General features: G+C 36.3%; 1 protein-coding gene across 5 annotated transcripts; it reads right to left on the reverse strand.

The window, feature by feature from the left end:
• Positions 1 to 789: 789 nt before the first annotated feature.
• Positions 790 to 25,455, reverse strand: pde1b (phosphodiesterase 1B). Of its 5 annotated transcripts, none has more exons than XM_015402456.1 (14): positions 25,318 to 25,455; positions 19,919 to 20,032; positions 15,642 to 15,824; positions 15,217 to 15,283; positions 14,967 to 15,083; positions 14,540 to 14,680; positions 13,401 to 13,501; positions 9,880 to 10,005; positions 8,144 to 8,245; positions 7,900 to 8,020; positions 6,246 to 6,327; positions 3,556 to 3,673; positions 1,574 to 1,710; positions 790 to 1,212 (listed from the first exon to the last, which is right to left on the reverse strand). In XM_015402456.1, the coding sequence occupies exons 1-14, from the start codon at positions 25,392 to 25,394 to the stop codon at positions 1,115 to 1,117; spliced, it is 1,584 nt and encodes a 527-aa protein (XP_015257942.1). In that variant the 5' UTR covers positions 25,395 to 25,455; the 3' UTR covers positions 790 to 1,114. The 5 variants fall into 5 exon arrangements, with proteins under 5 accessions (XP_015257942.1, XP_015257925.1, XP_015257917.1 ...); XM_015402439.1 differs by having other exon boundaries at positions 790 to 1,203; positions 14,513 to 14,680; XM_015402431.1 differs by having other exon boundaries at positions 14,513 to 14,680.
• Positions 25,456 to 27,333: the final 1,878 nt, after the last annotated feature.

Here is a 27,333-nt window from a genome sequence, read left to right on the forward strand (position 1 = left end):
AGTACTTTTAAAGGCATGTCAGTTTGAGTGTTGAAGTAATTTCAAAGGTCAGTACTTCAGTACTTGTGTAGATGATTGACCAAGTAACTTTTACTGGTAGTAGAGATTTCCCTGAGTATTAATAGTTTTACTCTATTACTACTGTTGACTACTTTTGCCAACATTGCTTAGTCTCCCTGTATACTGTATGAACCATTATATTCTTAATTCTGACAGTTCCTTTTCTTTTCCTAACCTACCGTCTTACTTCAGAACAACTGCTGCACACCAATCCAGGTTCTGGAGCCCTTGATTCTCTTCATATCATTCCCCATATTTTCACAAAAATCTTAATTTTTTTAAATTTTAATTTATTTCTGTATCCTGAGAGTGTTCTGCATGTGGGTTAAAATTGTCCCTAAAGCCATAAAATTTGGTTCATGAACATAGATTTAAAAAGGCAGTTTCTAAAGTACCAGATTAAGAGTGTGCCATTCTCAGATTACGCTTCTTACAGCGCAGACTGTTTCTAACCCCCTCTGTAAAGTTAAGTGCCATCTAAGATTTAAACGCTATAAATAAATAAGCTAAATGCCAGATTGTTATATGGGGTGTACATTTTATTGTGACTGTCACCATGCATTTTGAAATTAAAATAGGGAGTCCCAACTACATTTAACTTCCTTCTTTCATAACAGTGTAAAATGATAAACAGGTGAAACTGCTGAGCTCTGCATAATTCCTTACAAACAACTAAATTCCTTTAAATAACTCTCAGAAACCAAAGATGAAGTTTGTTTTAAAGTTTAATGCAGGTTAATATGTTTATGTAGTTCATTCTTTACAACTGGAAAAAAAAAAGCTTCTGTTGTGGCAACTTAAGTTAAAACCGTTTACTACTCAATGACATGACCAGCATGTCCCCATTTAAATTACTGTATTATGCAATTCTTAAAATAAGACATAATTATATCATTGCTATTGCACATCATCTTTTGAAGATGATCTTAAGTCTACTCATACCTCCTTCCTTGCCACACATATCAAAATATTTTGTAACAAAAAATGATTCCCAGCCTCAGTTGAACTGTGTGTAGATCATTGAAAACAGACCAGTATCACCAAAAAGTCCCTTCTACTGTTTTGTTTTTTCAGTGGTTTCCTGCACAGATTTTTCGGACTGCTCCACCTGCCTGGATCGTTGTTCTTTTGTAACACTGGAGTCTGAAAATCCTAAAGGGAATATAAAAGGTTGGACAAGGCATTGGAAAATTTTGATAAGCTCTAAGTAAAACAATATATCCGTATCTGTTAATCTGAAAACAAGAACACTATGAAATAAATTTAGACATTAAATCAAATCATAGTCAAGAATCTTGAACTCTGGCAAGATTGTAAGATGTGTTAGCAGCAGTTCCTTTATCATACTTAGGTACGAGTGATGAAACTTTAATTTAAATGTTTCTTAAATATCAGAATAAATTGTGTCTAAGTCAAACAACTTTGAATTCATACCAATAGCGTCTTGTTTTCTTTTTGAGAAATGTGTGCTTTTAAACTTTAAAGCCAAACCAAAACAACATGTGCAACCTACCATTCGAGCCGCTCTCTTTCCATTTGAGCTTGTTGTCCTCTGTGTGTCTCGTCCAAGTAGAGCGAAAACTCACCAGCTCAGCAGTGATGTGTGCAAGACTCCACTGCAGCCCTCTGGAGCTCTCTTTCCAAAGATTGCTGTGATCAAATGACAAGTCATTTACATTATCTTTGATGCTCACGCTAACTTTAAATGAATCCCAAATGCTTCATTTATCCAGACGTCTTATGTAGAGCCAACAGGACTAGACCAATTATAATCTAATGTGGTTGATTTGTAGCCCTATGTTGAACATTTTTCCTCTAAACAAAAAAAGGATCCTTAAATGAACAAGATTTGATTTATTTTTGATTTGAAAACCCATTTGCTTTAAATATGTTGTTAGGAAGTTTATTTAAAGGTCAATCAGTGACATCTGTCATCTAAAAGTGGCACATGAAATGCATTCAACTTATTTGCATTCAAAGTGACATTTAGTGTTGGAAAACTATTACGAAAGAAATTACATTTATCTTTCCTGTTATTATGAACATAAATACCTTTTGTCCTCCATGGTCTACTAGATATTTTGGAAAAGTTGTTGGTCAGTTTTTGTCACTATTTCTTATTAAATATATAATATAACAATAAAATTTTTTTATTTCCTTTTGTATCAAATTTACATGCTGCCATATTCCGTTTAGTTCTGAGCATATAAATCTAGACCAAGATTACTTGTGGTGTCTCACACAGTTCTGTTTTGTAGCTCTGGTTCCTTGCCTTGTATCTACTGTAATTTGTCGACAAGGCAGCCTATGTTATTGTTAAGGAGACTACGGTGTACATTTTTCAGCTGAGGAAGAGACGGGGAGATTCACCTCCCTGTTTGCTGTCTGTGTATTATGAATGTGTATTATTACAAAGAAGAATCTTTGTGGTCAAAGCAAGACAACATTCTATTTGTTGCTGACAGCTGAGTATGTACAGATAGAAAAAAAAAAGGTTTTGAGCTTTCACTTTCATTATTTGAGCTCAAATAATGCACTAGGCTCTGTTGAAGTCTTTGTGGCACAATATAGTTCAATGATCTCTAAAATGTAATTAAGTAGCTGCGTTAAAAATGCCTGCAGTTTCTTTTTAAAAGCATGAAAATGTATGCTTACTCTCCTAGAATTAAGTTAAGTTTGGTCAAACAAGTCAATGTACATATCAAATGAAAATGTAAAAAAAAAATGTCAAAGCTTCCCTATAATGTATCCAAAAGGATTTAGTATCTGTTATGTTGCATGTTGTGTTTATTAGGCATCAAGTAGAGCCCGTTCAATCTCAATTTGAATACAGAGTTTAATTACAAAAAGCTTTGGAAAACTTTTTGTTTTTAATTAATCTTTAGATCAGAACATTAATAAAAGCAATTTCTTCCTCTGTTATGTAAAAAAGTATCAGCATGGCCAGAGGCTCAGGAAACTGAGCTATTGACATACATTGTATGCCATATGTTGTGAACAAATCAAGTAATCCAATTTTACAAAAGGAGAAACTATGAGAAATTATGAGTAATGAAATATATTACTACAGTCAATATGTGTTGAAATAAGAGGAAAACAATCTAAAAAGGGCACAGAAAGTAAACAGAATAGTTAAAATGAATTTGTAGAAAGCGATCATGCTTATTATCAGGGTTAATTGACATCAGCTGGTTTAATCATTATGAAGACTGTTGGTACCATAATTGGGAAGTGAATAGAGTAATATTTCACCACAGAACAAGCAGATATTGGTGTTTATCTACTATTTGTTTAATTTAGATGTAATTTAGCTATGCCTTACATTGATCATTTGTTTTTTTTTAAACATTTTGAATTGCTGGATCTAAGTCCTATGTGAAAACATCCCATGTTTTTAAAAAAAAAAACATAAAAATACGATAGCTTTTGTCAATACTATAATTTATGTTTGTATCACTCTTGGTGTAGAAGCTTGGAGGTCCTGTTTTTTGTCACCTGTGTCTGTTGCAGGGGTCTGGGGGACCTGGGTTCTCCTCCACCAAGGGAATAACGATTTTTTCTGCTATGTCCGTCAACAAGGAAAATGTAGGATACACAATGAAGTCAATGAAACCTGCAATGACAAATTCTATCATATGTTACTGCCCTACTTACTGTACGTTACATTACAATGTATATCTCTTTAACCTACAAACTTTGTCAATATATAGTAGCTTTATGGTGGGACAGTTCTTAGCACTGTTGCCTTGCAACAGGAAGGTCCTGGGTTTGATTATTGACCTGGGGTCTTCCTGCATGGAGTTTGCATGTTGTACATGCATGGGTTCTTCCGACAGTCCAAAAACATGACTGCTGGGTTAATAGGCATCTCTAAACTGTCACTAGGTGTGTTCGTGTGGTTGCCTGTCTTTGTGTTGCTTTCCGATGATCTGGAAACCTTAGATGAGGTGGAATGGAAATAAATACGGTTTTCAAAAAAGTCAAGTTGTTTCTAGAAATGATAATGTTTCATATCCTACTTTCAAATGGTTTAAACTCAGTCATAACTATTAATGAAAGTTTCTGTAATAAGGTCGTTTCTACATTTTGCCACAGGTTTTTAAATTGCATTTAGCTCTGGCCCTTTACAGGGCCATTCTAACTGATGCGTGTGATTATATCTAAACCATCACATTGCAGCTCTGTCTGCAGGGTTGTGCTGCTTAAACACAAATGTAAACCTCAGAGTCAGCTCGCTGCATTGCAGACATCATCCTGTCTTTAACTTCATTAATTTTCCCACAGTTTCTGACCTGGTTCACCTTTCCCTGTCAAAGAAAAAAATGCTGCTAGTCATGTCCTACTGCCCTTGCAGTTGCGTCACACCCATTTTTTTTAAGTTTGTAACTCGGAAATGTTCAAAAGTGAGACTGTTGTACGAAGTAACCTTGGTTTAACCCCTCCACACATACACCCACACACACTTTTTTATGTCTGAGGTGTCTGTTGTGCCCCTTGCTTCTCATGATGCTGTTTGTTAATTAATATTTTATAACAAACTTTTATAACAAACTTTAAAGCCCTACAAAGAACAGCCATGATAAACTCTAAAAAACTCTTGGGGAATAAATATTTTAAATGTGGTCATTAGGGATGGGGATCGAAAACTGTTCCGTGTGTTCCAATTTCATGGCGCCATTTGGCAGCTCGCTTAACAATTCTCATCGATTCCAGGCAGCACCAAAGCCTAGGGCTCTGGGCAGCACGACTTACGTCACATTCTTTTATGCAAGTTACACACACAGCATTCAGTAAGCAAGTACGATGTGACCAGGCGTATGTCTAGAAAAGCAAAACAAAAAAAATGGCGTCCCATCGGGTAAACCGATTGAAAGTTTGGCTTTATTTTAGTAGGGAAACCAGACGTCGTCTTTTTCCCGGACATGTCCTAGTTTTCAGACCTTAAAAAAATGTCCGAGAGGATTTTCAAAATCATCCGGGATTTTGGTCGACTGCAGTACAGCTCGTAGTCAAAACAGGGAGCCAGCGGGGGACAGAGCGACCGATCCTGACCCGGTAACGGTAGCCTGGACAATGGCGGACCTGTGCTTCCCCCCGCCTGCCTTACCGGTCCCCAGCCCCCTTCCTCCGACTGAGGACAGACGGCTCATGGCTCTCTGCTGAGGTACGGTCCAGTCAGCGGCCCAGCAGTCGACAAAAAAAAAGTGTACTCCTTTTCAGAAACCCAAATTTGGTCACCCTAAATTTTAAGGAAGAGAAAGATGGCAACAAGGTGCTTTGCAATCATTGCACAGTGGCAACTACATCAGCGGGAGGAAATTGATCCAACATGCAGAAAAACCTGCGCACACAACATGGCATACATTTTAACGAATGCCGTGTTTTTGATGCTTCCAAAGAGAAGCTAAAGTTACGACCAGCATGGAAGGCAACTCTTGTGGCAAGTAGCTAGTTTTATGTGACTGGCTGTGCTTAATTTGGTTCCTAGTAAATCATAGCCCATTTCTGGAAATAAACCCATTTCCTACCTCTCTTTCGGGTTATTAAGGAAGTGCACCTTTATTGATAATCCAGCCCATCATTGCTAGTATGTTTAATTAGAACTGGTAGCTGGAGTTCTTACATGATTCCAGCTATTGCAAAGCATGTAACAAAACATGCTACAAAGTTGCTTCGCAGTTCAGGGAGCGAGAGAGAAAGGTGACGCTGATTTATTCAAATCAGGGGGAGATGAGTTCATTTCCCGAAAGTGTACAGTAATCCTTTTTCATTAAAGGGATGCCTTCTCCATTAGATTAAGATAACTGTGACGAAAATCGATAAGAGATCCGATAAGGAATCAAATTGTTTCAGAGAAACGATAAAAGAATCGGAATGGTGAAAATCTTATCAATTACCAACCCTAGTGGTCCTAAATGTGCTTTGATAAGTAAGAAAAATAATCTCAGGTATTTAAACTCAAGAGTTGAACCTCATTTGATTTAATGATGCTGCAATTAAAAGATATATATAATTAAGCTGCAAGACTCTTCAGTTTAAAAGGTAAACAACTATAAGTTATGGCAAAAAATTTTATTTACATAAGTATTGTAAACAAACAGATGCTGTTCACAAAAAGGAACATTTTACAAACAGGAAAATTAAAAACATTTGTTAAAGAAAAGGTAATGTTTTATGAGACATACCTATCTGGGACTCAGCTACTAAGGTACTGTTTCGATCACACAGTGGAGAGAAGGGAAGGCCAAGCTCCGCCTCTCTATCGCCCTCACAAAGATAGAAAAAACAAGAGGAGATTCATTGGCATCCCACTCATGAACTGAAATAACTTTCTGAGGTTATTTTATTCCAACACACACCAACTGAAACTTTTAAATAGACTACCTTATGAGTGGGTAGCTCTTAGTATTTAAAGCACAATAGTTTCCATTTCTTGTTTCCACAGAGAGAACAGTACTGTGCTATACTTGTCAAATAGTCTTTTTTAAAGAAATAATTTACGAATAAGTCCCAGCGTACAGTGGATACAAATGAGCTGTGGTGACTTTAAGATGACAGACTTTAAAAATTGTCATTTTCAAATCTATATGCTCATAAAGTATGAGTTGACTCCTGTTTTTGAAAGATAGTAAGTTGCGCCGCGGTCAGCACTGTAATTAGTATATAAAAATGTTTTCACCAGTTCAATTTTTAAACATGCAGCAGCTAAAATGTTTTCATTGTTACCTAATCCGAAATCACTAAAAACTGATTTCAACATATAGCCCACACCTCAGCATCAAAACAACTCAGCATACTCTGTTTTGGGACAGAAACTTATCTCATACAAACTAAACTCCTCAAATGTTATATTTATCACTTTAAAGTTATTTTGAGGTTTTCTTTATATAAAAGGTGCAAATATTCAAAAATACAAATATCAATGGCAGAACATAATGTACGAATGAGAATTAAGCCAAGTAATGAAACCTTTTTTAGTTCCTCTAGTGAAAGCTGAAACTTGTTTAAAGCCAAAATTGATGAGCATAATATTGTTAAAAATCAAACGCTGCAACACTAAGCTGTATTCTATTTTTCATTTGGTATTATTCATTCATTTTTTTGAAGGTCTTTTAGTCTAAAACGTGTTATTAGGAGAACAATTTAGAAATAATTTGCTCTTTTTTTCATAGGTGACAAACGTTCACAAACATAAGAACAACAAAAGTTCTTATATATGACAAAATAAGCAAAAACAGAATAATGTTGCAATGGAATTAACAGTTTTTAACAGCATTGTAGGAACAGCAGGATTTTTTTTCTTGCTTTTTTACATTTAAAAACCTTCTGACATTCCAGTGAATCATTTCCTGCACAGATCTCTTAGAGGAGAATTTCAGAGAATAACTAGTTGTTCCTTTAATATGGAATTTAAAGAAAATGATAACCACATCAGAGTCAACCCGCTTGGTAATTTGGACTTCAGTTACAACAGCTGTGATGTGATATTCTTTTTTCACCCCAGAAAATTTCTGTATAAGCTTAGAAAATGTAAGAGGGCAAATGTTTTTTTAGGAACATATAAAGGTCCCAACTGTTTTTAAATGCATATTTTGATTAATTCCCAAATATTTTTTTCACACAAACAAGTACAATCATATGAGCTAGCGGAAATGAAACTGACATTTCCACAACCTTTAACTTGTCCTTTTTTATAGATGAAAGTTACAGCTTTCTAGGAATCCCTCTAATGCTGATGATTAGATCCAATTACTGAACATAAATCTAAGAATGAGCTTTTAAATTCAAAGGAGGAACAAAAAATTGCCTTTGATAGTTCAGATTTACTTAGATGCTTACCTGCCTGAAGAACTCCTCCATTAAGGCTTTGGTCCAGCGAGAGTGCAGAGCCCAGGGCTTGGATGGATGGCTGATGTCAGCTGTGTGCAGTAACAGAGACAGCGCTTTGGGCTTATCAATCCTGACGGAGAAAGAAAAATGCTCTGGTTGTTTGTGCTGCAGTCATGAGGCATTCCAGTTTTAGTTGAAAACATCTCACTAGTCTTAAAAGATCCAACAGATAAACTCCAAGTTTTCAACCTACCGCTCCTGTTGCTGCAGACAGGACTTCATGGCTTTAACTTGAAGTAGGTGGGAGGACATGTCAGTGGCCAAAACCATATCTATAACAAGGGATCGCATCTCCCTGTAAACACACACAGACAGACACAAAGTTCAGCAGCTGACCTTGAAGCACATGAAGGAACCATATAAAGTAGAAGTAGTTAGGAGGATGACACTGTGAGGTGGTAACCTATTTAGCTTCACTGATGGATTTCCTTGTTCTCATGGTAACACTGACTGCTAAAGGATCCTGTTGCAGCATACTGCTGTGTTTATCTCTGCACAGCTCCTCCGTGTATATTACAGCCACACTGGGTCTGGGATATATAAGCAAACGGCTTAATAATACAGACAGTATACATGCTGTTAATCATTTTTTCAAAACAAACTCCAATGGGGATGTTTACACTGACAAGGGGGCATTAGATTTAAACCAAAGCCAACACCCATCAATTATGTAAACTCTGCATTGTAATATCATTATGTCTGCTATATGTACCTGCAGTAATAAGTTATGAAACATATTCACTTTTCAACTACTCCTTATTGCATAGCATGATCTTTTGTAGAGTCTTATTGTTGTCTAGGGGAGTTTAACCCTATAGTTTCAGTTGGAGCCAAATCTCTATGACAGAGCTGGTTCATCGACTGATGTTGTAGCCCACATATCTTGCATACAGCTTTTTATTGCTGCCTACATATTTCCTCTGGGTAAACTTAATGATTTTGTGATGTCTATTTGAAAGCTTTGATTTCAATTCATTAGCTTAGTCCCACAGATTTTCATGTAGTTGGAAGACCAAGATGTTGACAAGCTTCCAGGCTGATGCGTTCAGATGTTTTTTCACTAGAATGGATATTCTTCATTACCTTATCCATTTTAGAAACTGCCCTAGTCTGTCCCAAAACACAACCACAAAGGAATGTCATTGGTGTTCCCATGTTAGGACCTTTTTTTTATTCAAATATCACAATGGTCATAGCTAAACAAAAGAGCATTATAATCACAGTTTCTTTAGGCCACAGAGCATTTTCTGTCCACATTTGTGCAATTGGCTGTTCATGTTACATTATGAATAGTAGCTTCTTCTACCTCTGAGTGGCTGCTCTTTTCAAGTTTGCACAGAAATCATCCAGCATCCCCTGGATTTGTTTTTTTACTGTACATACAAGCATTTCTCACCAACAAACATCTATCTCAGGGATACAGAACCCACCTCCATAATTGCTGTTGACTGCTTGAACTGTTAACTGTTTGAACAAAGGACCAGGATACCTTAAGAAAATATCTATGAAAATTCTGTATCTTGTTTGATTTTTTTATATTTCACAAAAGAAAGCAAAGTGATTACTATATTGAAAAAGATCCAATTTTTGATCTGATCAGTTGAAGCCATATTTCTATGGTTATAGTAAAATTATTTTATTTTTTAGTTGTTTAATTTAGTTGTGTCTTGTTGGCTAATACCATTCATAAGGTCAGTTTGAATTTTGGTGGAAAATCTGGATCCTTTTATGTTTATAGTTTTTACAGCTTATAAAAATAATTAGGATAAACTCCAAAACATCTTTTGATAACTATTACTAATAGCTAATTCACATCAGTTGGTTTCATTATTAATTTTGATTTCTACATCTATTTTATTTCTGTTATTTTCTTGAATTTAATGTAAAATACCAGTGAAGATTCAAAAGGAATAAACCTAATTATCTTACATCCACTCCTCTCGAGTCAAATTAATGAAGATGTTCAGCTTGTCGTCCTGCAGCAGGCGAAAAGCTGCACTTAAGTGATGACTTTCCTGCACAGATCTGTCATTATAAATCAGAGCAAACTCTGACCTGGAACACAGACAAAAAGAAAGATATTACAAATACACAGAAAATCATCTGATCTCATGGCCCTGAAGCATATTAATGTATAAAGATACAGTCTATGACTGTTTCGAACTGGGGAGGGGTTTAAAATAAAGTGATAAAAGTAGAAGCCTTAGGGTGCAATTTAATAACTGTGACTGCATAACTGTAATGATGAGTTTCTGTGCATGAATGATTCACTATTAACAAGGTAATTAACAAATCTCTTGATAAGCCATTTTACATATTAGAGTGTTCAAATAGGTACTAAAAAATGATTCTTAGAATTTTCCAGTAAGATTTTATTCATAAGCCTCTGCAAATTGTGCACTTAAAGAAACTACTATATTAACCACTTGCTGTGCAGACATTTATATATTCATAGTTCTAGCTAACAAATCCAGCAGAATTTCATGGGCATACAATCCTACGAGAAGTGTTTTTTTCTGGCCGAGTCTTTTAAAGCAGAATATAGGTAAATCAAATATTTCATGGCACAAAACTATATCAAGAATTGTAGTAATGTAATTACCTGCTAATGCTTCCTAAACTGCTAAATGGAGGAGAAATGGTTTGACTCAGGTAAGCACACTCTGATCCAGGCCAGGCAGTGCTGACTGGGTGATATCATGCAGAGCACCATAATGGGGGAAGACTTTATGGTCACTCATTCTGATTTTTGCCTAAGTTTTTTTGTTTTGTTATTGGCTTATTAGGTTACTTTAAAATTATTTGTTGTCCACTGAAGGTAATTTTTAAAGGTACACTCTGTAATAGTTACATGGATTTACTGACATAAACTATATATAATGGATATAATTATCACCCATCAAATAAAAGTCTAAATTTTTTTATTTGCTTTACCGTGGAAATGGCTTTTTATAATTACATGAAAGTTGGTTCCCATTTGTTGAGGCAGACTTCTTAAGTAAATCAACTTAAATTATATGTACCATATTTTCTGCACTATAAAAAGCCTTCTTTTTTCTCAAAAGCAGACAGTGCGCATTATATTCCGGTGCACCCTATGTATGGATCAAGACTGAGCTTCAACAGGGCTCGCAACTATGGGGAGCAGCCGCCATCTCCCTTTTTCCCGCATAAAAGAAGTAGTGCGCGGTGTATGCTGGTAATTTTCAATTCCATTTTTGAGAGTTAAGACCCCATAATGGCACCTTTCAAGAGTAACGTATACGATGCAGAGTTTAAAGTCAATGCTATCAGTTATGCAGTAAACATGGGAATAGAGCAGCAGCTCAAGAATTTAACATTAATGAATCAATGGTGCGGAAGTGGAGGAAGCAAGAAGATGACCTCAACCAAGTAAAGGAGACTAAACACTGTTTCAAAGGGAACAAAACAAGATGGATACAGTTAGAGGATAAAATCGAGCAGTGGGTTATTGAACAGACAGCAGCAAGTAGAAGTGTGTCAATAAATACTATTTGAATGAAGGTAACAGTGCTAGCACGCAAACTCAACATCAATTACTTAAGGGGCGGTCCTTATTGGTGCTTTCGGTTTATGAAAAGTCGTAATCTCATCTGCACACAGACTAATGTTTTGCAGCAACTGCAAAAAGACTACAAATAAAAGCTGGCCTCTTTCCACGCTTACTGCTAAAACAAGGTACCAGAGTACATCATCAACAGCTAGGAGGTTCCACACACCACACCACAGGGAATGAGAAGTCAAGTTTGGCTCACTTATCTGACTGTTTATTGACATTCTCTGTAGTGCCGCTGCATCTAGTGGATGCATAACGCAACCCCACCACTACAGTAGCCTCTATTCTATGTGCCTTACAGTGCAATGCACCTTATATTAAAAAAAAAAAGGTAAATTAGGCTATTCATTGAAGATGTGCCTTATAATGTGCTGTGCCTTATAGTGCGGAAAATCATCCTCATTACCCGCGCTGCATAAGAGGAGCAGGACTCCAGTCACTGTTTGCCAGAGTGTTACACACGGTAACTCTCAGCCTCTCAACACTTGGAAATACTTTCTGTCCCTATTAATCTCAGTTTGCTATTTTCATTTTACCGTTTTTAGAATGCGTCTGCAAACTACTCTACTGAGTCACCAACCGATTACCAAGAAGTTAACTGGATTCATCTACCGGACTGGAACTGCTCCATCTTCACAGCCTACCCGCCCTGCAGCTATAATCATCCTCTCAATATAATGTTTTATCTGACAGAACCAAAGTCAACACCACCGACTTGAGGCCACAACCTGGGACGTCACTCATCTAAACCTGGCAGAAGGATTCCCACACACATGTAATCTGGCGGCCTGCTGGATTAATTCCCTCACTCTGTCCAGTCCTAATCCTGTGGTCTGTTTTCAGAGCTCATGCCTCCCATAAAGTTCCTGATCTCCCCTTTGCCTTACCCCCTCCTCTTAAACAAACTCAATTATCTGATCTGTTTATCTGCTGGGAGTTTGTTGTCTTTGCATGTGGGTCGGAAGCCTTAACAAAACAATGACACCCACGAAGTTTGATCAAAATGCATTTTACTGTGACATGTAATCTGTGACACATGCTCATGTACATACATTAATATGTTTTTGGGTTTTATCACAAAGAGCTTTAGCTGGTCGTTACATTTGTGCATCCTTGTTTTTTTTATATATTTTTTATTTCTTGTCTCAAAAGCTGTAGTTCCAATTGACCTGTGTCATTCATATGTGCGCCAGAAGCATAATGACGTCCTAAGGCTGAAGGCTGTCTGGATTGAGAACAGCAGTCCGGTGATTCTTTTCTACCTGGTTTGTGTTCTTGCTGTGTTTTGACTCCGTGAAAGATAAAAGAATCTGACTGTTAGAAAAAAAGTATTTTATTTTACTTTTGTTTTTTCGATTAAATACAATGTAAAGGAAGTGTGGTGAACGTGATGTGAAATTAGAAAAAAAGTAAAGCAGTACAACCTAATAAATATATAAATATTTTCAATAATTTTTGGACTTTGACACAGATAACACTGAAAGCATTTCTGCTACTCTTAACATATAAGAATTTTATTATCGTTGCTATGCAGTATCGAAGACATATATTTAACTATGGTTAGATATTTTCATTATTATAAAGATTAAACAAACAAATTTGGTACCAAGAGACTGCATTGGAAAAAATCTAAAAATACAGTTTTTCCTTCCATAAAGTTATGTTTGCTTTAATAAGCTCTTGTCCCATTCCCCAAATGGTTTAAATGTCCCTAAAAAGTTTTAAATAAAACCTATTTTCTCTCCACTTTGAAACCTGCCTTCTATCTATAGCTCTTTGGGTATTACAGAACAGGATGTGACATCTACACAGTATGCACTTTGTGCAGAATGGTTGAAGTTTATAAAAGATGCAGCAAAAAAATGAAGCTGACCTTGTGTGGATGTGAAAGTTGTTTGTGGTTCCTGTGTGTTCAAAGTCATGAATGGCAGCAGCAAACAGCGAAGCCATCACCTCAAGCTCTGTCAGCCAGTGCTTAATGTAGAAAAGGGACAAAATAATGAATAAACAAGTAAATACTGTATGCCAGATGGAACAGACGTGTAATGTTTCAAAACATCTAAGTGCTGAACAACACGAACAAATAACAAAATGCTTTTATATGCAAGAAGAAGTAAGAAAGTAACATCAGACACATCATGACTTTACAGTCACTTTCTGAGAGGCTTTAACACCATATTTTGTTGAATTTACATTTTCAGAAAACAAAACTACTCAGCATTGTCTGTTTAACAAATGCACAATCCTTAAATACTCTTAATTCCAACAAAATCAACATTGTTGATTCATTATTTTACACCTTGGGAGCTCTGTTTTTATCAAAAAAAGTGTTTAGTGTTCTAATTCTACAATGAGTGAGTCAGTGATAGTTTTGAAATTAATCGTCTATAAGCCACGTCTATAAGCCACTGACTCAGAAATTTTTTATCAATCACCGTAACACTCTCACACGCAAAGGATAAAACACTGGCTTGCTAAAACATCAGATGAAAAACCGACAGTGAATATTATTTTACATTACTGCATATTTTTTAGTCTATTTCTGCAACAACATAGAAAAAGAATAATTTAAAGCTGATAACTTGTGTATGTACAGTTGTGCTTGAAAGTTCACATACCTTCCTCTGAAAGAAAATCATAAATTTACAGTAGTAATTCAAATACCACAAAACTGAAAAATGGAATAATAGCAAAAAAAAAAAAAAGGTACTAATTACAGTGCTTAAAGTAATTAAAGTACAATTTCTATTTATGTTACGGGCAGCTGATTTTTTTCTGTCTTTAATGGAAGGGTATGGAAACATTCAAGCACAACTTGAAAGACGGACAGATTTGAGAGGGAGATGGTAGTAGTAAATATATATGCCATTTGAGTGTTAAAAATAAATAGAACTACAGTAATTCCAAATTAAACGAGAATGTTTTTCATTTTCTTTAAAAAGTTATGTGAATGTAAGGAATTAGCTGCAAAGAAAGCTGCTTTACTTTAGTATTCATTGGAGTGTGCCGTACCACGAGGCCGGAACGCAGCAGCAGACAGTGCATGGTCTGAGTCACATCAGCCGCATGAATAAGGTTGTGATATGGATTGTTGTATTTGCAGTATCCTTTTTCCAGGGCAGACAGGAATTCAGTCAGGCATGCGATAGGAATCTAGAGAATGTATTATATAATCAATTAATACCTGTGCCTGAATTTAACATGAAAAACAACCTGAATTAGGTAAAAAGGTTAAATAATGCAGATGGTTCAAAGATTGGCATTTTCAAATACCATAAAATGGAAACAGTCTCTGGTTATTTTCCATCAGTTACGCTTAGTTTGAATAAGTAATTTGGGTTAATGTCACTTAGGGATGTCTAGACAAAACACATAAATGCATGGAAAAATCTATTTGTTGAAAGACATCTTTATACAACATCAGTAAAATATTAAAGACCTTAAAGCGACTGTTGAGGTCATATCTTGTGATCAGTTCAAAGAACAGAGTTTGTAGTGCATGATCGGAGCTGGCAGAGTTCAGAGCAAAAACATCAAAGCTCCAACGATCCACATCCTAAAGAGAAAGAGAGACAAGTACAGTAACAGTTCTGCCAGTGCATACCTAAACTGATCTTTTTTCTAAAACTCAGCCATATATCAAGCCAATATTTTGCACACTGTGAGATTTGAGATGATTGCAGAAGTACCCTTAAGCAGGTTACGACCGCTGCAGGTTGGTCTGGCATGGTCGCTGTGTACGCCCTCTTGAACATCCTGGAATAATGCAATGTTTATGCTGAGTTCAGTTAAAGTTCAGATGTTGATACTGTGCAGCAAACCTGACTCAGGAGGTGTTTATACAAATCCTCTAAGGTCCCTACCCTTTTTGAAAGAATGTTTTACAGGAATGAAATAAGGCTAATGTTTTACAGTTATCATCTGTAGTTGTAAAATAAACTTAATGAGCTTTAAAGTTTAAACACTGAAACAGGAAATACGTGCTCTACATGTTTTGCTAAATATCTGTCTATCTATATGTCTTATTCAATAATGATCACCTACAGAATACAGAGAAGAGGTTCTACTCCCTTTTCTCATGAAATATCAAAAAGAAAGGTTTGAGATGTACTACCTTTCCACAAAAATCCCAGCCTGCACTGCATGCACAATGCTACGAAACTTGGGCTTCTCATCTGAGCGTCTCAAAGGTCGTCGTATCCTCTGGGTGAAGGTGGACGCCAACCAGTCAGTGACCTCCGATGGCACTCCATCTGACTGCAGCTGCTGAAGATCGTCCTCTGACTCCAGACACTGTCTAAGATCAGACATTGATTGTTTGAATGGAAACAGAAGTAAAATCATAAAATAATAAAGGAATAATCTCTACTTATTATCCTGAAAATAAAGGTCAGTGTTTTAAATAACAAGTAAAATCATGGATTAACACAGAAACTATACACTCTAAGCATTAGTCCGTCACTCCTGACCGGTGAAGGATTACATTTTGAGCTACAAAGACTGGCAGCGGGAATCTTCAGGTATGTTTTTTCTCCTTTGAGCATGCAGCAGGTGCATTTGCTGTAACCATATAATCACTGTTTTATGAATGACGGTAAACTTCTCTGTGGGTTCCACCAACCGTCAGCTGACATTCATCTACATTGCAGGTTATTCACCATGCATTTCTGACTGCTGCACTGTTTCAGTGTCTTATTAAAGTTAGCCGGGGTATTTATGTCATGCAACCTAACTGAGCTTGTGCACAGATTACAACCGTAGACCTTTAATCAGAGAAAATCGGACTTCTCCTTGTAAATGAATGAAACCCGGTGTTATTTGTACACTAACATAAGGACTTCAGGTCCACACCCGCCCGAACGCCAAATGCATGTACCTTTTGTGATTGGTGGGTGAAACTGTCAATCTAATTGCCAATCACATAGCTTATTTTTTTACACAAGCCCCACTTTTTTCTTGTATTTTTTAAAAACAAGATGTGACAAGATATATTGGCTTATTTGGGAGCCACAGGCTGTAATGTAAAAAAAAAGAAATGTAAATACCTTTACTGTCCCACAATGGGGAAATATGTTGTCTGCATTTCGACCCATCCCCTCAGGGAACAGTGGGCTGCCATTGTGTGCAACCCAGGGAGCAATCAGGGGTTAAGGGTTTTCTGCATAAATCCAGAGTGGAGGTTGTGGGGATTGAACCGGGTACCTGCAACCCTCTAAGACCGTAAGTGCACTGCTCTAACCCACTAGGCCAATACTCCCAGCATGTAAAGGATGTGATGGACAGAAAGGTCAGGAATAGTTTATAAAAAATTGAAAAACAGAAGTTTTGATTTGATGTGGGAATGAACAGAGAGGTTCGCGACCACCACAGAGGAAATGCACTGTTGGGTTTGCCGTGTACACTCACCGGCCACTTTATTAGGTACCCCATGCTAGTAACGGGTTGGACCCCCTTTTGCCTTCAGAACTGCCTCAATTCTTTGTGGCATAGTTTCAACAAGGTGCTGAAAGCATTCCTCAGGGAGTTTGGTCCATATTGACATGATGGCATCACACAGTTGCCGCAGATTGGTCGGCTGCACATCCATGATGCGAATCTCCCGTTCCACCACATCCCAAAGATGCTCTATTGGATTGAGATCTGGTGACTGTGGAGGCCATTTGAGTACAGTGAACTCATTGTCATGTTCAAGAAACTAGTCTGAGATGATTCCAGCTTTATGACATGGCGCATTATCCTGCTGAAAGTAGCCATCAGAAGTTGGGTACATTGTGGTCATAAAGGGATGAACCGTTGATACAAGGCAGGATGGATCCATGCTTTCATGCTGTAGACGCCAAATTCTGACCCTACCATCCGAATGTCGCAGCAGAAATCGAGACTCATCAGACCAGGCAACGTTTTTCCAATCTTCTATTGTCCAATTTCGATGAGCTTGTGCAAATTGTAGCCTCAGTTTCCTGTTCTTAGCTGAAAGGAGTGGCACCCGGTGTGGTCTTCTGCTGCTGTAGCCCATCTGCCTCAAAGTTCGACGTACTGTGCGTTCAGAGATGCTCTTCTGCCCACCTTGGTTGTAACGGGTGGTTATTTGAGTCACTGTTGCCCTTCTATCAGCTCCAACCAGTCTGGCCATTCTCCTCTGACCTCTGGCATCAACAAGGCATTTCCGCCCACAGAACTGCCGCTCACTGGATGTTTTTTCTTTTTCGGACCATTCTCTGTAAACCCTAGAGATGGTTGTGCGTGAAAATCCCAGTAGATCAGCAGTTTCTGAAATACTCAGACCAGCCCTTCTGGCACCAACAATCATGCCACGTTCAAAGTCACTCAAATCACCTTTCTTTCCCATACTGATGCTGGAACTGCAGGAGATTGTCTTGACCATGTCTACATGTCTACCTAATAAAGTGGCCGGTGAGTGTATATGGCTTCTAAGAAAGTGAAATCAGACCAGATGTCATGATGTAGATCTAGTCAAAATACCATGTGGCTGGTGGATTTCACAGTCCACCTGATTCAGTGGCTGGTGAAAAGTTAACCTCAGGCCCCTTACTAATTGCAAAGGGACACAACATTTCTGAAGTCAAAGCTACAGCTATACAGTAATGAGTTTGGTACAATGGACAACATTGAAAACTGCACTTTAGAATCTGGAGTGTACAGTATGTCAGGGTTATGCCCTTTGTTTATTATTATTATTATTATTTTTATTTTCTGGCAGTGTTGTGTTTTGTGTTACTCTCTGTTGCCCCCTTGTGTCTGTTTCTTTTTCCCTTGGCTGCCTTCTAGTTCCTTCTACCCACACCTGCTCCATATAAGTTCATTAGCCCATTCTTTGTTCTGTTCTCCATATATACACTGCCTCTGCAGTTCATTGGTTTCTTGTTGTGTTTTTGCTTCATTGCTTTGCTGCCTGTGTCTTGTTTCTCCCTGGTATCTCCTGTTTTTTGGTTTCTTGAATGTGTTCTTCTGTTGCTATCAATTTCCCAATAAATCAGCACACTAATCTCTGCCTCTTTTCTGCATTTAGGTCCTCAACTAATTTCCATCAAACCCTGACAGTGTACCCATTTAAAAAATTAAATGAATAAAAATAGCTTTTTGGCTCTTCACAATTACTCAGCCAGTTTTCAGTGGGTTTAGTGTGCTACGTCAAAAAACAAGTATGGGTATTGAAACCAAGAATGAGATGGAGGATAAATAACCAAAAAACTAATTGAGTAATTTTAGATGTTTCCTGTTATCTCTTGTCTTGTGGCTGATGCTTCAAAATGAAGCCTAGAAGTATTTTTAAGCTGGAGGACTTTGCAAAGCCTTACCTGTACATCCTCTCACATCATCCACATCCACCTCTGCCAACTTTCTTTTGCACTCTAAGCATCTTCAGCATCCAAAGCTCTCATTTTTAATTCATTCATTGTGGAATATCCCCCTTCAAACCGTGCTGCAAGCCCTCTCTAGCCCCTTCCCTGGCCTGGTCTACCTCCTTCTCCAGCCTTCCCTCTCCCTCCAATCAGTCCTCCACATCTCTATTTTGATAAATCTGCTCTATCATTATCAGAATGGCTCTTTGTCTTCTGCCAAGGTCCAAATGCTGAAATAATGAAATTAATTCATGTCAATAAGCTCTCTTATTGCCTCCTTGTTAGTCTCTCTAGGTTGTGTCTTGAATCAGCATAAAGGGATGTAATGTAACATTATGTCTTTACTGCCAGCTCATTTAGCACACCAACCTAGTCAAACAGCTGAGGTATTAAGATCCTCAAGGGAATTATTCCTGTAAATAGGAAAATTGTCAATTTGGCCTGTAACCTTGAACTTGCAATTTCCTACCTAATCTGTTCAGCGTCATTAGGGACTCAGCATTGCTAAAATACTGTATAATATGTCAGATTACGACATTTATTTATTTATATTTATTTTACTCTGCTGCACATTTTCTTTTAATCTGATTATGCCATTATTGATAACTGTAAAGTTGTTCTTTTATGTTGTGAACATTTCCATCAGGATATCGAGAATCATACGAGAAAGGAAGGTTGGAGGGGAAATGTTAGCGTTATATTTTGTTTTGTTGTTTTATAAAATATAACTTTCAGTATAACTGTAAATGCTTGCTATACACCATAAATATCTTTTAAAAGCTGCTGTTTATAAAAAGAATCTTTAAAAAATATATATAGATATATATTTTCCACTTGCTGCCGACTTTCCTCTGCGAGCCTATAAAGGATATTTTTTATGGCTTAGATTTCACATATCTCAAAAAGTTGATGTTACATGTTACACTTTTAAATCAATCTAGCTTATTGTTTTTCTGACCTATGTGACTCCTTGCAACTACAATTACTGCATTTTTAGGCCACCTTGGATTTATTTATATTGCCTTACCTTGTTCCATCGAGATAAACTGCCTCCAGTAACGATGCAGTGAAATCCAAATTTTTTTTTATTTCTTCAAAATCAACATCCTTCTCCTCAATCTTCTTCAGCATGCTTCTCAACCTAAAAGTAGAAAACACAGGTCAAGTTACGGGGAATTCACATTTGGATAAATAAAATGGTAAATTGACCAACTAAATGTACCGGCCCTAATAACAACTGAGATAACCGCAAACATTCAAAGCTAATAAAAGCTGTTTAAGACATTGTTTCGCTGCTTGTCTGCTGTTTTAAAAGTACTTTGAGCTTTATTTGCATGGTGTACTACTGTATAAATCAACTTAAACTTGATGAGATTCTGTAAACTAAAGTGTTATAATTTGGAAGCCCTCTTTCTTTGTCATGCATAAACAGTACATTAAAATCTTAATAAGTAGAACTGAATCATTGGGAAATTGCATAAATGTCAAACTGTCCAGGGACAACCGCTGCTAAAAGGGCAGCATCAGAAGCAAACTTTCCATGAGAGAGAAAAGCTTCCTTTGTTTAGGGTATTATGTAACATGAATTAAATAAAAAAATACAAATTTAAGAAATATAACCCTGCCTAAATTTTGAGCACCTCTGAGACAACGTTCCACCGCTTGGAATTACTTAATGGCGTTATGAGTTAGAAAAAGGGGTAAGCATACACAACCATTGCAATGGAACAAAAAGTTAATGCCTCCACCATGTGTCATCAATATTTTAACCACCGCCTGTTTTTTGTTTTTGTTTTTTTAGTCTAATCTCAAAGGTAAACCTGGTTGAGATCTGATAAAGTAGGGAAAAAATAATGTGTCTCGTTTGTAGAAATTGAAATCTGTTTAAAAAAGATTACTTTGATCTCACAACATATAGCTTCCATTGATGTTATTTTCTAAAACACTAATTAAACACACAAAAGGAGATCAACAGTTTTCAAGCTGGGGTTCCACTGGGAACTCAGCCGCTACGGATAAGACGCTCACAGCTTTTTCAAGTGTTTTTCATGCTGGCAGGGGTTTTTAAAAGCTGTGGAGTTGTAGAAATAGCATACCTCCTTGGCTCACTTTGAATCTCAAGTAATCTCTCATGATAAGGCAATGCTTTTTGATTTGACTGTTGGGAGTTGGAAAGCCCTTGACATGACGCTCACAGGAAATTACGAGTCAAGAATTCTCATAAAACCGTGTTTATAGCATAATCAGAAATCCCCTTTTTGACTGACAATTTGCTATCTTTTTGGTGCCAGATATCATATGTAATAATAACCTAACAGCTACAAAGTTGAGCTCACTGGTTAGATTATTTCTCTCTCTTTGTATTTTACATCTAAATTTAAAAAAAAGTTTATTTATTTCAAATTTCTGATTCAGAGAAGATCACATATTATAATTTGAATTACTCTAACCTCATTTTAATTGTTAAAATAGATCAAGAAATTCTAGCATTCTCATTATTCAACAGGCAATTGGCCTCTTCATATAGATGTACATCAGTGTGTAACCAAAACAAAAACCACATGACCCACCAACTGTGCAGAAGCTCTCCCCCCCACAGTAAGTCGGCAAGACAAGTGTCTTTGCCTGCGGCATTTGTAGCAAGAAACTTTTTTTTTTCCTTAGAAACCAACTTACACCCCTGGCAAGTGGTGTATAACTTCTAAATGTATGAGAATAGTGCCTTGTTTTTGCTCTTACATGACAGGCGTAATATCTGCTGAAACCATCTGCACAAGAAGGTATTTACTGAGTCACAAGTTTCCATTTCTGCAAAGCAAGTAACCACCACCCTGAGAGAAATGCAACTTATAAGAAAGAACATTTGTTGTGTCTCCAATCCAGAAATTCAGCAATTTTTCTATCTTATATTATCGGATGACATTTAAACAGTTTGATGCATAATAAAATCTCTATAAACCAAAAGCCTATGTCTTACCTAGAGATAGGTATTTGCAGGTTTTTCTTTCTGATTTGCACCAGTTCAGCCATTCCACATTTAACCTGTGCTCTGACCGACCCCAGAGTTCAATTAGAAAAAAAATTAATCCAGATGATGAAAAGTAAAGTTGTTTCAGAGGAGTAGTGAGCTGAAAAGTTCTGCAAACCACCAACACAAACTTTATGTGTCTTGAAACAGCTTGAGCAGCTCTCCCACCCACTTCTGGGGGGACCTACTCCACTTTACTCTGATTGGTTAGTCAGCTCCAAACTGTGTCAGTGTCTATGTGCTTGTGTGGGTAAAAAAAAAAGAGAGAAAGAGAGAGAGCTGCTGTTTTTATTTCTTCAGTGACTGAGTGTTTGTGTATCTGTATACACCCATTGTATGAAGTGTGAGAGAGTTGACCTCACTTGCTGATGAAGTGTTGACTGCAAGGCTTTCAAGCTGTGTGTGCAAGTGTATTTGTGTTAGTGTGTGTATATAGTCAAATCCCAAAGGAGAATTTTCCACAGCAACCTCAAAATCAGGGGACTGCACTGGGAGGCTTTATCCAACACCTAAAGGCACCCAAAAAAAAACCAAAATAAAAAAAAATGGCTAGCACCATTTGGGTAATGTGTAAATGTGAGATAAATGCCTAAATTAAAACCACTTAGCTTTTTATCATTTTAGCCTGAACATTCAAAATTAAACTTTAAAAGATTCAGATTTATTATTTAATGTTAATGACCACCACAGTCGTTTAAATTTGTGAAAGGTGGGAAATTATCAAGTTTATTTCAAATAGTTCAACAAATGATAATCTGAGAGGTGTGGGATGCATATACTGGCTAATTTTCCTGTGATCACGGCTCCAGGTTTTCTGGGAATTTTCTCTACCAGCCTTACATATTTAGTATTTGTTTTACATTCTGTTTTTTAATATAGCTCAAGCTCAGCGCTATTGTTAGTAAAGTAAGTAAAACTGTCATGACTGGCTTCCAAGAGTTCCTCCTACAAGCTTGATCAGCTTTATGTTCTAAAAAAGAAAAAAAAAGTGTTTTTCATTCTTCTCTCTGACTTCTGAATGCAAAGAGCTGCACTGTATGCATTTAGTGGTGCTGGATTAAAACATACATTTGTAGTTGCTTTAAGACAAAAAAGTGGAAAGGCTGAACCGAGATTTTTTTGGAATTTTTTGCAGAGCCCTTCAAACAAAAACAGTATACAATATCAAAGTGCCACACCATTCTATTCCATCCCATAGCATTCAGAGCCCCAAGAAATGCAGCTTTGTTGGACCCCAGATTATAGAGATAAGATCAAAATTGTTTTATTAGACTAATTAGACTAATACTAATCCAAATATCTACATGAAGGTTGCATGATGAAATATATGCTAAGAGCTTCAGGCAGTGTACTGTAGAGAGAGGAAGGTTTTTTTGAAAAAAAAAAAGGTAATTTATTTCTTTTGAGGCCCCTTAAAAGGACAATGAAAAAATAGGAAACTTATTGTAGATATCAAGAAAAAGATGTTCCTCTTCACTTTACAATTCTAGGTAAATCTATCAGTAATTCTAAATCTATCAGTAGTCTATATTTATAGAATGTTGTTAAAGCAGTACGACGAAGTGGCCTGGGAAAACCCCTGCCTGCTGTCCATCTCCTGCCTTGCCTGTTGGGTCAGACCGACTCTCAGGCTCCCATGCTCTTTGACATGCCAAAATACATGGTGAAAAAGGAGAGAAATTACTCAAACCGTAAAATCCCCTGTGTAGCATAACTAAACTATAGAAGCACTAAAAACGGAAACTGTGAGTTTTTACACATCCTGGTTTTGTCAACATTTTCTGATTAGATGCATATAGTTTTTTACCGTCATTTACAAACAGACACTTCATTATCTCTTTGTTAAAAAACTATTCTGAGCCAATTATTACTCACAAACTCCAACCTTCATGAAAAAGGCAAAACTAGTCTTCACAAGGTGCATTGAAAGGTTTTCTATTTATTTACTTAAACTTCATGGGAGAGAAGAAATGAGAGAGAGTGTAAAACATTTCTGATGAAACAAAACACCATTGAAAGGTTTCATAACTCTGACAGATGACCTCCTCTTGCTAAAACAACAAACTGGGTTTGATGTAGTCTCCCCTGTTTAAGCATTAAAACGACTGGACAATTGTGTTCTAGAAACATAATTCACATTCAGTCACTAAACGTAAAAGTTACCTGTATAAATTGAAAATAAACATAATTTATATCTAATAAAATATTATATTTAACAATGAATTTTCTGGGCTCCTAGTAAAAATGAAAATGTTAATATTTTTTTATATTTACATTATTTAATAGTTATTGATCTTATTATTGTTGTATTTTAGTTTGTTTATTTCAGATTTCCTAATTTAAACAAGTAAGTAACTACTACTAGTTCTACTAACAATGATAATAATTATAACTTTCATTTAGTTATTACTTAATATAATTGTTTTTTTTTATATTGTTGTTTTTTTAACTTCAGTTTTCTTAATTTAAAAAAATAAGTTACTATTACTACTTACAATGATAATAACAATGATAAATATCATTTAAAGTAGTTCATTAAAATAATTGTTTAAATGTATCTGATAAAATTATGAAATGTATACCGTAGTTTACTAATCCTATATTAGAATATTCAACCATTTTAATTACTCTAAAATCACAAGCACTTGGGTTATGCAGCAGGACAATAATCCAAAGCAAAGTGTCAACATTTTGTTGGCTCCAAATATGTCAGGTTTTTAAATTGCCGTTTCAAATTCCATACTTAAATCTGATTGATAAATGTGGACTGACTGCAAGCAAACCAGTCATGCTAAAATAAATTAAAAAAATTAAAGTTAAAATTAAAAAACTTTTGGAAAATTATTTCCTAAACAATTATATAAAATAAATATTCCTGTTCTCAAAAACACTCAGTGTAGTTGGTACAGGCCGTGGAAAAAGCATTAAGTAAGGGAATATTAATTTTTAACTCAATACCTTTTAAATTTTCTCTTCATAAATAAAATAAATTTTAATAGAATGATAATAATAATAGCTGAAACATTTAAGAATACAAAATAGGCTAACATAGAAGAAATGCAAAGGAGGGAAAATACATTTCCAAATCACAAAATTTAAATTGTGTGATTTGGACATAATTTCTAAACTTTTTTAACTTTATCCTAAATATATCTCTAAAGTATGGACTCTAAAAACTTCATAGCATCTCTTTGAAAGTGTTATATAGGTGCAGAAGATGTCATTTCAAATAAATCTACCTGTACCTTAAATATTTATAAACAGACATTATCCAACGACAAAAAAACAAACAAAAAACTTTTATATTAAACAGTTTTAACTGATACCATCAACTTCAGTTTTTGATTTGCTATATCTAATGCAGGATAGCACAAAACAAGTAAAAAAGAAACCCTTACCGTTCCAAAGTCATCATCCACGTCACAATGCTTAGATTTCTATCAGACCTTCTGTGTATCTTGCATGCAGGTGTCATAACTCCTTTTTCCAGATTACGTTCATGTGTGTATTTGTCAGTGTTGTACAGAAGTACAGAGTAAGATTATTCCTCTATGCGTCACTGTGAGTCCAGCATGTGATTGTTTGATGTGTGTAAATGGCTAGAGTTTATGTTTTTCAGTTCCTTTGACACTCGCACATACACAGAGCTCTCCTCTGTGTATTGAGAAGTCTGTGTGGTTTGTATTAAGGTGTGTGTATGTGTGTAATCCTTAGTGCATAACAACTCAACAGAAGAGGCACTATGTCACCAACACCATCAGCAGAGAGTCCGTATGTTGGGACCAGAGTTTCCATCATTAACCATCCCACTGGGTCTTTGGATAGGAGAAGAGGAGCTGCAAGGAGAACAGTTTGCTTGCATGCAAATCCTAAACATACAGAAATGATACAAAACAGATACAGCAGTAGCTTTTGTGCATTTCGACCTATTCTGGTACTGAACAAAACCTTACCTATATCGCAAATTATTAGTTTTATGATGTTAACCATAGTCAATTATTTGACCAGTTTTTCTCCCCTTAAAGTTGTCTTCTTTTTTACTCTTTACTACATTGGATAACAGTATTTAATGTTAAGTAATCATTATCTGAATCTGATAAAAAAAAAAAAAAAAACCCCAAACAGTTTTAAATATTTATTTAAATAAAAAAAGATTAAGCCATCCCAACCTGGGTCTCTAGCTGAATAAACATTTGATCATACTATCATGCAGGAACATCTGTGATCAAGTATTTGCAATGGCAGGTATTAGGCTTTTTTGCTTTTTGTACTTTGTGGCCAATGAATTTCTGGGTAACCCTTCTTTTTTTCTTCCTTAACTAACTGCCTGATCAGTATTAATTGTGGTTATGTGACAATTTCCTGCTTCTGAACTCTGAGGAAAATGAAGCACTAATAATCGCACCTGAAACAAAATCCCTCAGATAAAGCAAAATATTGCTGACTAAGGCTTGTCTGTTCAGCCTCAGGAGCTTAGCTGTTGTGTTTGATTCAACAATGTCCGTGGAGAACAACTCTAAAAACATTAGTTAGGAACTCTTACTTCCAACTAAAGAATATTTCCAGATTAAGACCACTGGTGTCAAAAGGGTGAGTTGGAAATTATTATTCATGCTTTGATCTCCTCATGGTTAGACCATTGCACCAGTCTTTTTACCTATTTAAGTAAGAGGGAGCTTTACCGTTTTCAGGTTGTCCAGAACTCTGAACATTACACTGGTATTAGGAGCTCTGCACTGGTTACCAGTCCAGTATAGAATCTAATTTAAAATCCTTGTTCTTACTTTTAGAGCCCTACATGGTCAAGTTCCTGCCTATATCTCTGGGCTGATAGAGCTCTAGCCTCCGTCCCATAGTCTGAGGTCAGCGTGTCAAACATTGTTTGTAGTTCCACACACTTGTTTTAAAACCAGAGGGGATCGTTCATTCGAGGCAGTGGCTCCGAGGCTGTGGAATGCTTTGCCTCCTTCTTTACGCTGTATGAATTCTGTTGATTCTTTTAAAAAGGAACTGAAGACACATGTATTTAAGCCGGCTTTTAATTATATGTGTGGTTTTTATGGCTTTGTTTGTATGTTTCCATTTGTTTTTAAAATGTTGATATACATTATATTCTACATTGTTTTATTGTATCACATTTTTGCTGTGAAACACTGCTGTGATTTTTATCTGTATTTATACAAATACATTTTACATACATACTTACTTTTTAGTTATTTTTGAAAACGCAATGATGTTTTTTTTTTTTAGAACATCCTGGTCATGTCAAAATCCCACATTGTTTAAGACATTTAGCAGAGAAGGATGGTGAATTTGAATTTAACATTTACTAATCAGTGCAGCAGCACTCCATAGGGCCCAAGACTTGGAGCAATTAAAACCCTGTGTTTACTAAAGAAGCTGCAGCTTTGTTG

Source organism: Cyprinodon variegatus, unplaced genomic scaffold (genome assembly GCF_000732505.1).
Source record: "Cyprinodon variegatus isolate N-32 unplaced genomic scaffold, C_variegatus-1.0 Scaffold34, whole genome shotgun sequence".
Classification (NCBI taxonomy): domain Eukaryota; kingdom Metazoa; phylum Chordata; class Actinopteri; order Cyprinodontiformes; family Cyprinodontidae; genus Cyprinodon; species Cyprinodon variegatus.

What these genes read in the sequence shown, in the direction of transcription:
- pde1b (XM_015402431.1), bottom strand. Translation starts at nt 25,394, where the DNA reads ATGACACCTGCATGCAAGATACACAGAAGGTCTGATAGAAATCTAAGC. An exon ending in GCTGGGATTTTTGTGGAAAG is followed by an intron (nt 15,284 to 15,641) that starts GTAGTACATCTC and finishes GCATTATTCCAG; the next exon opens with GATGTTCAAGAGGGCGTACA. An exon ending in ACACTCCAATGAATACTAAA is followed by an intron (nt 13,502 to 14,512) that starts GTAAAGCAGCTT and finishes TTCTACATTAAG; the next exon opens with CACTGGCTGACAGAGCTTGA.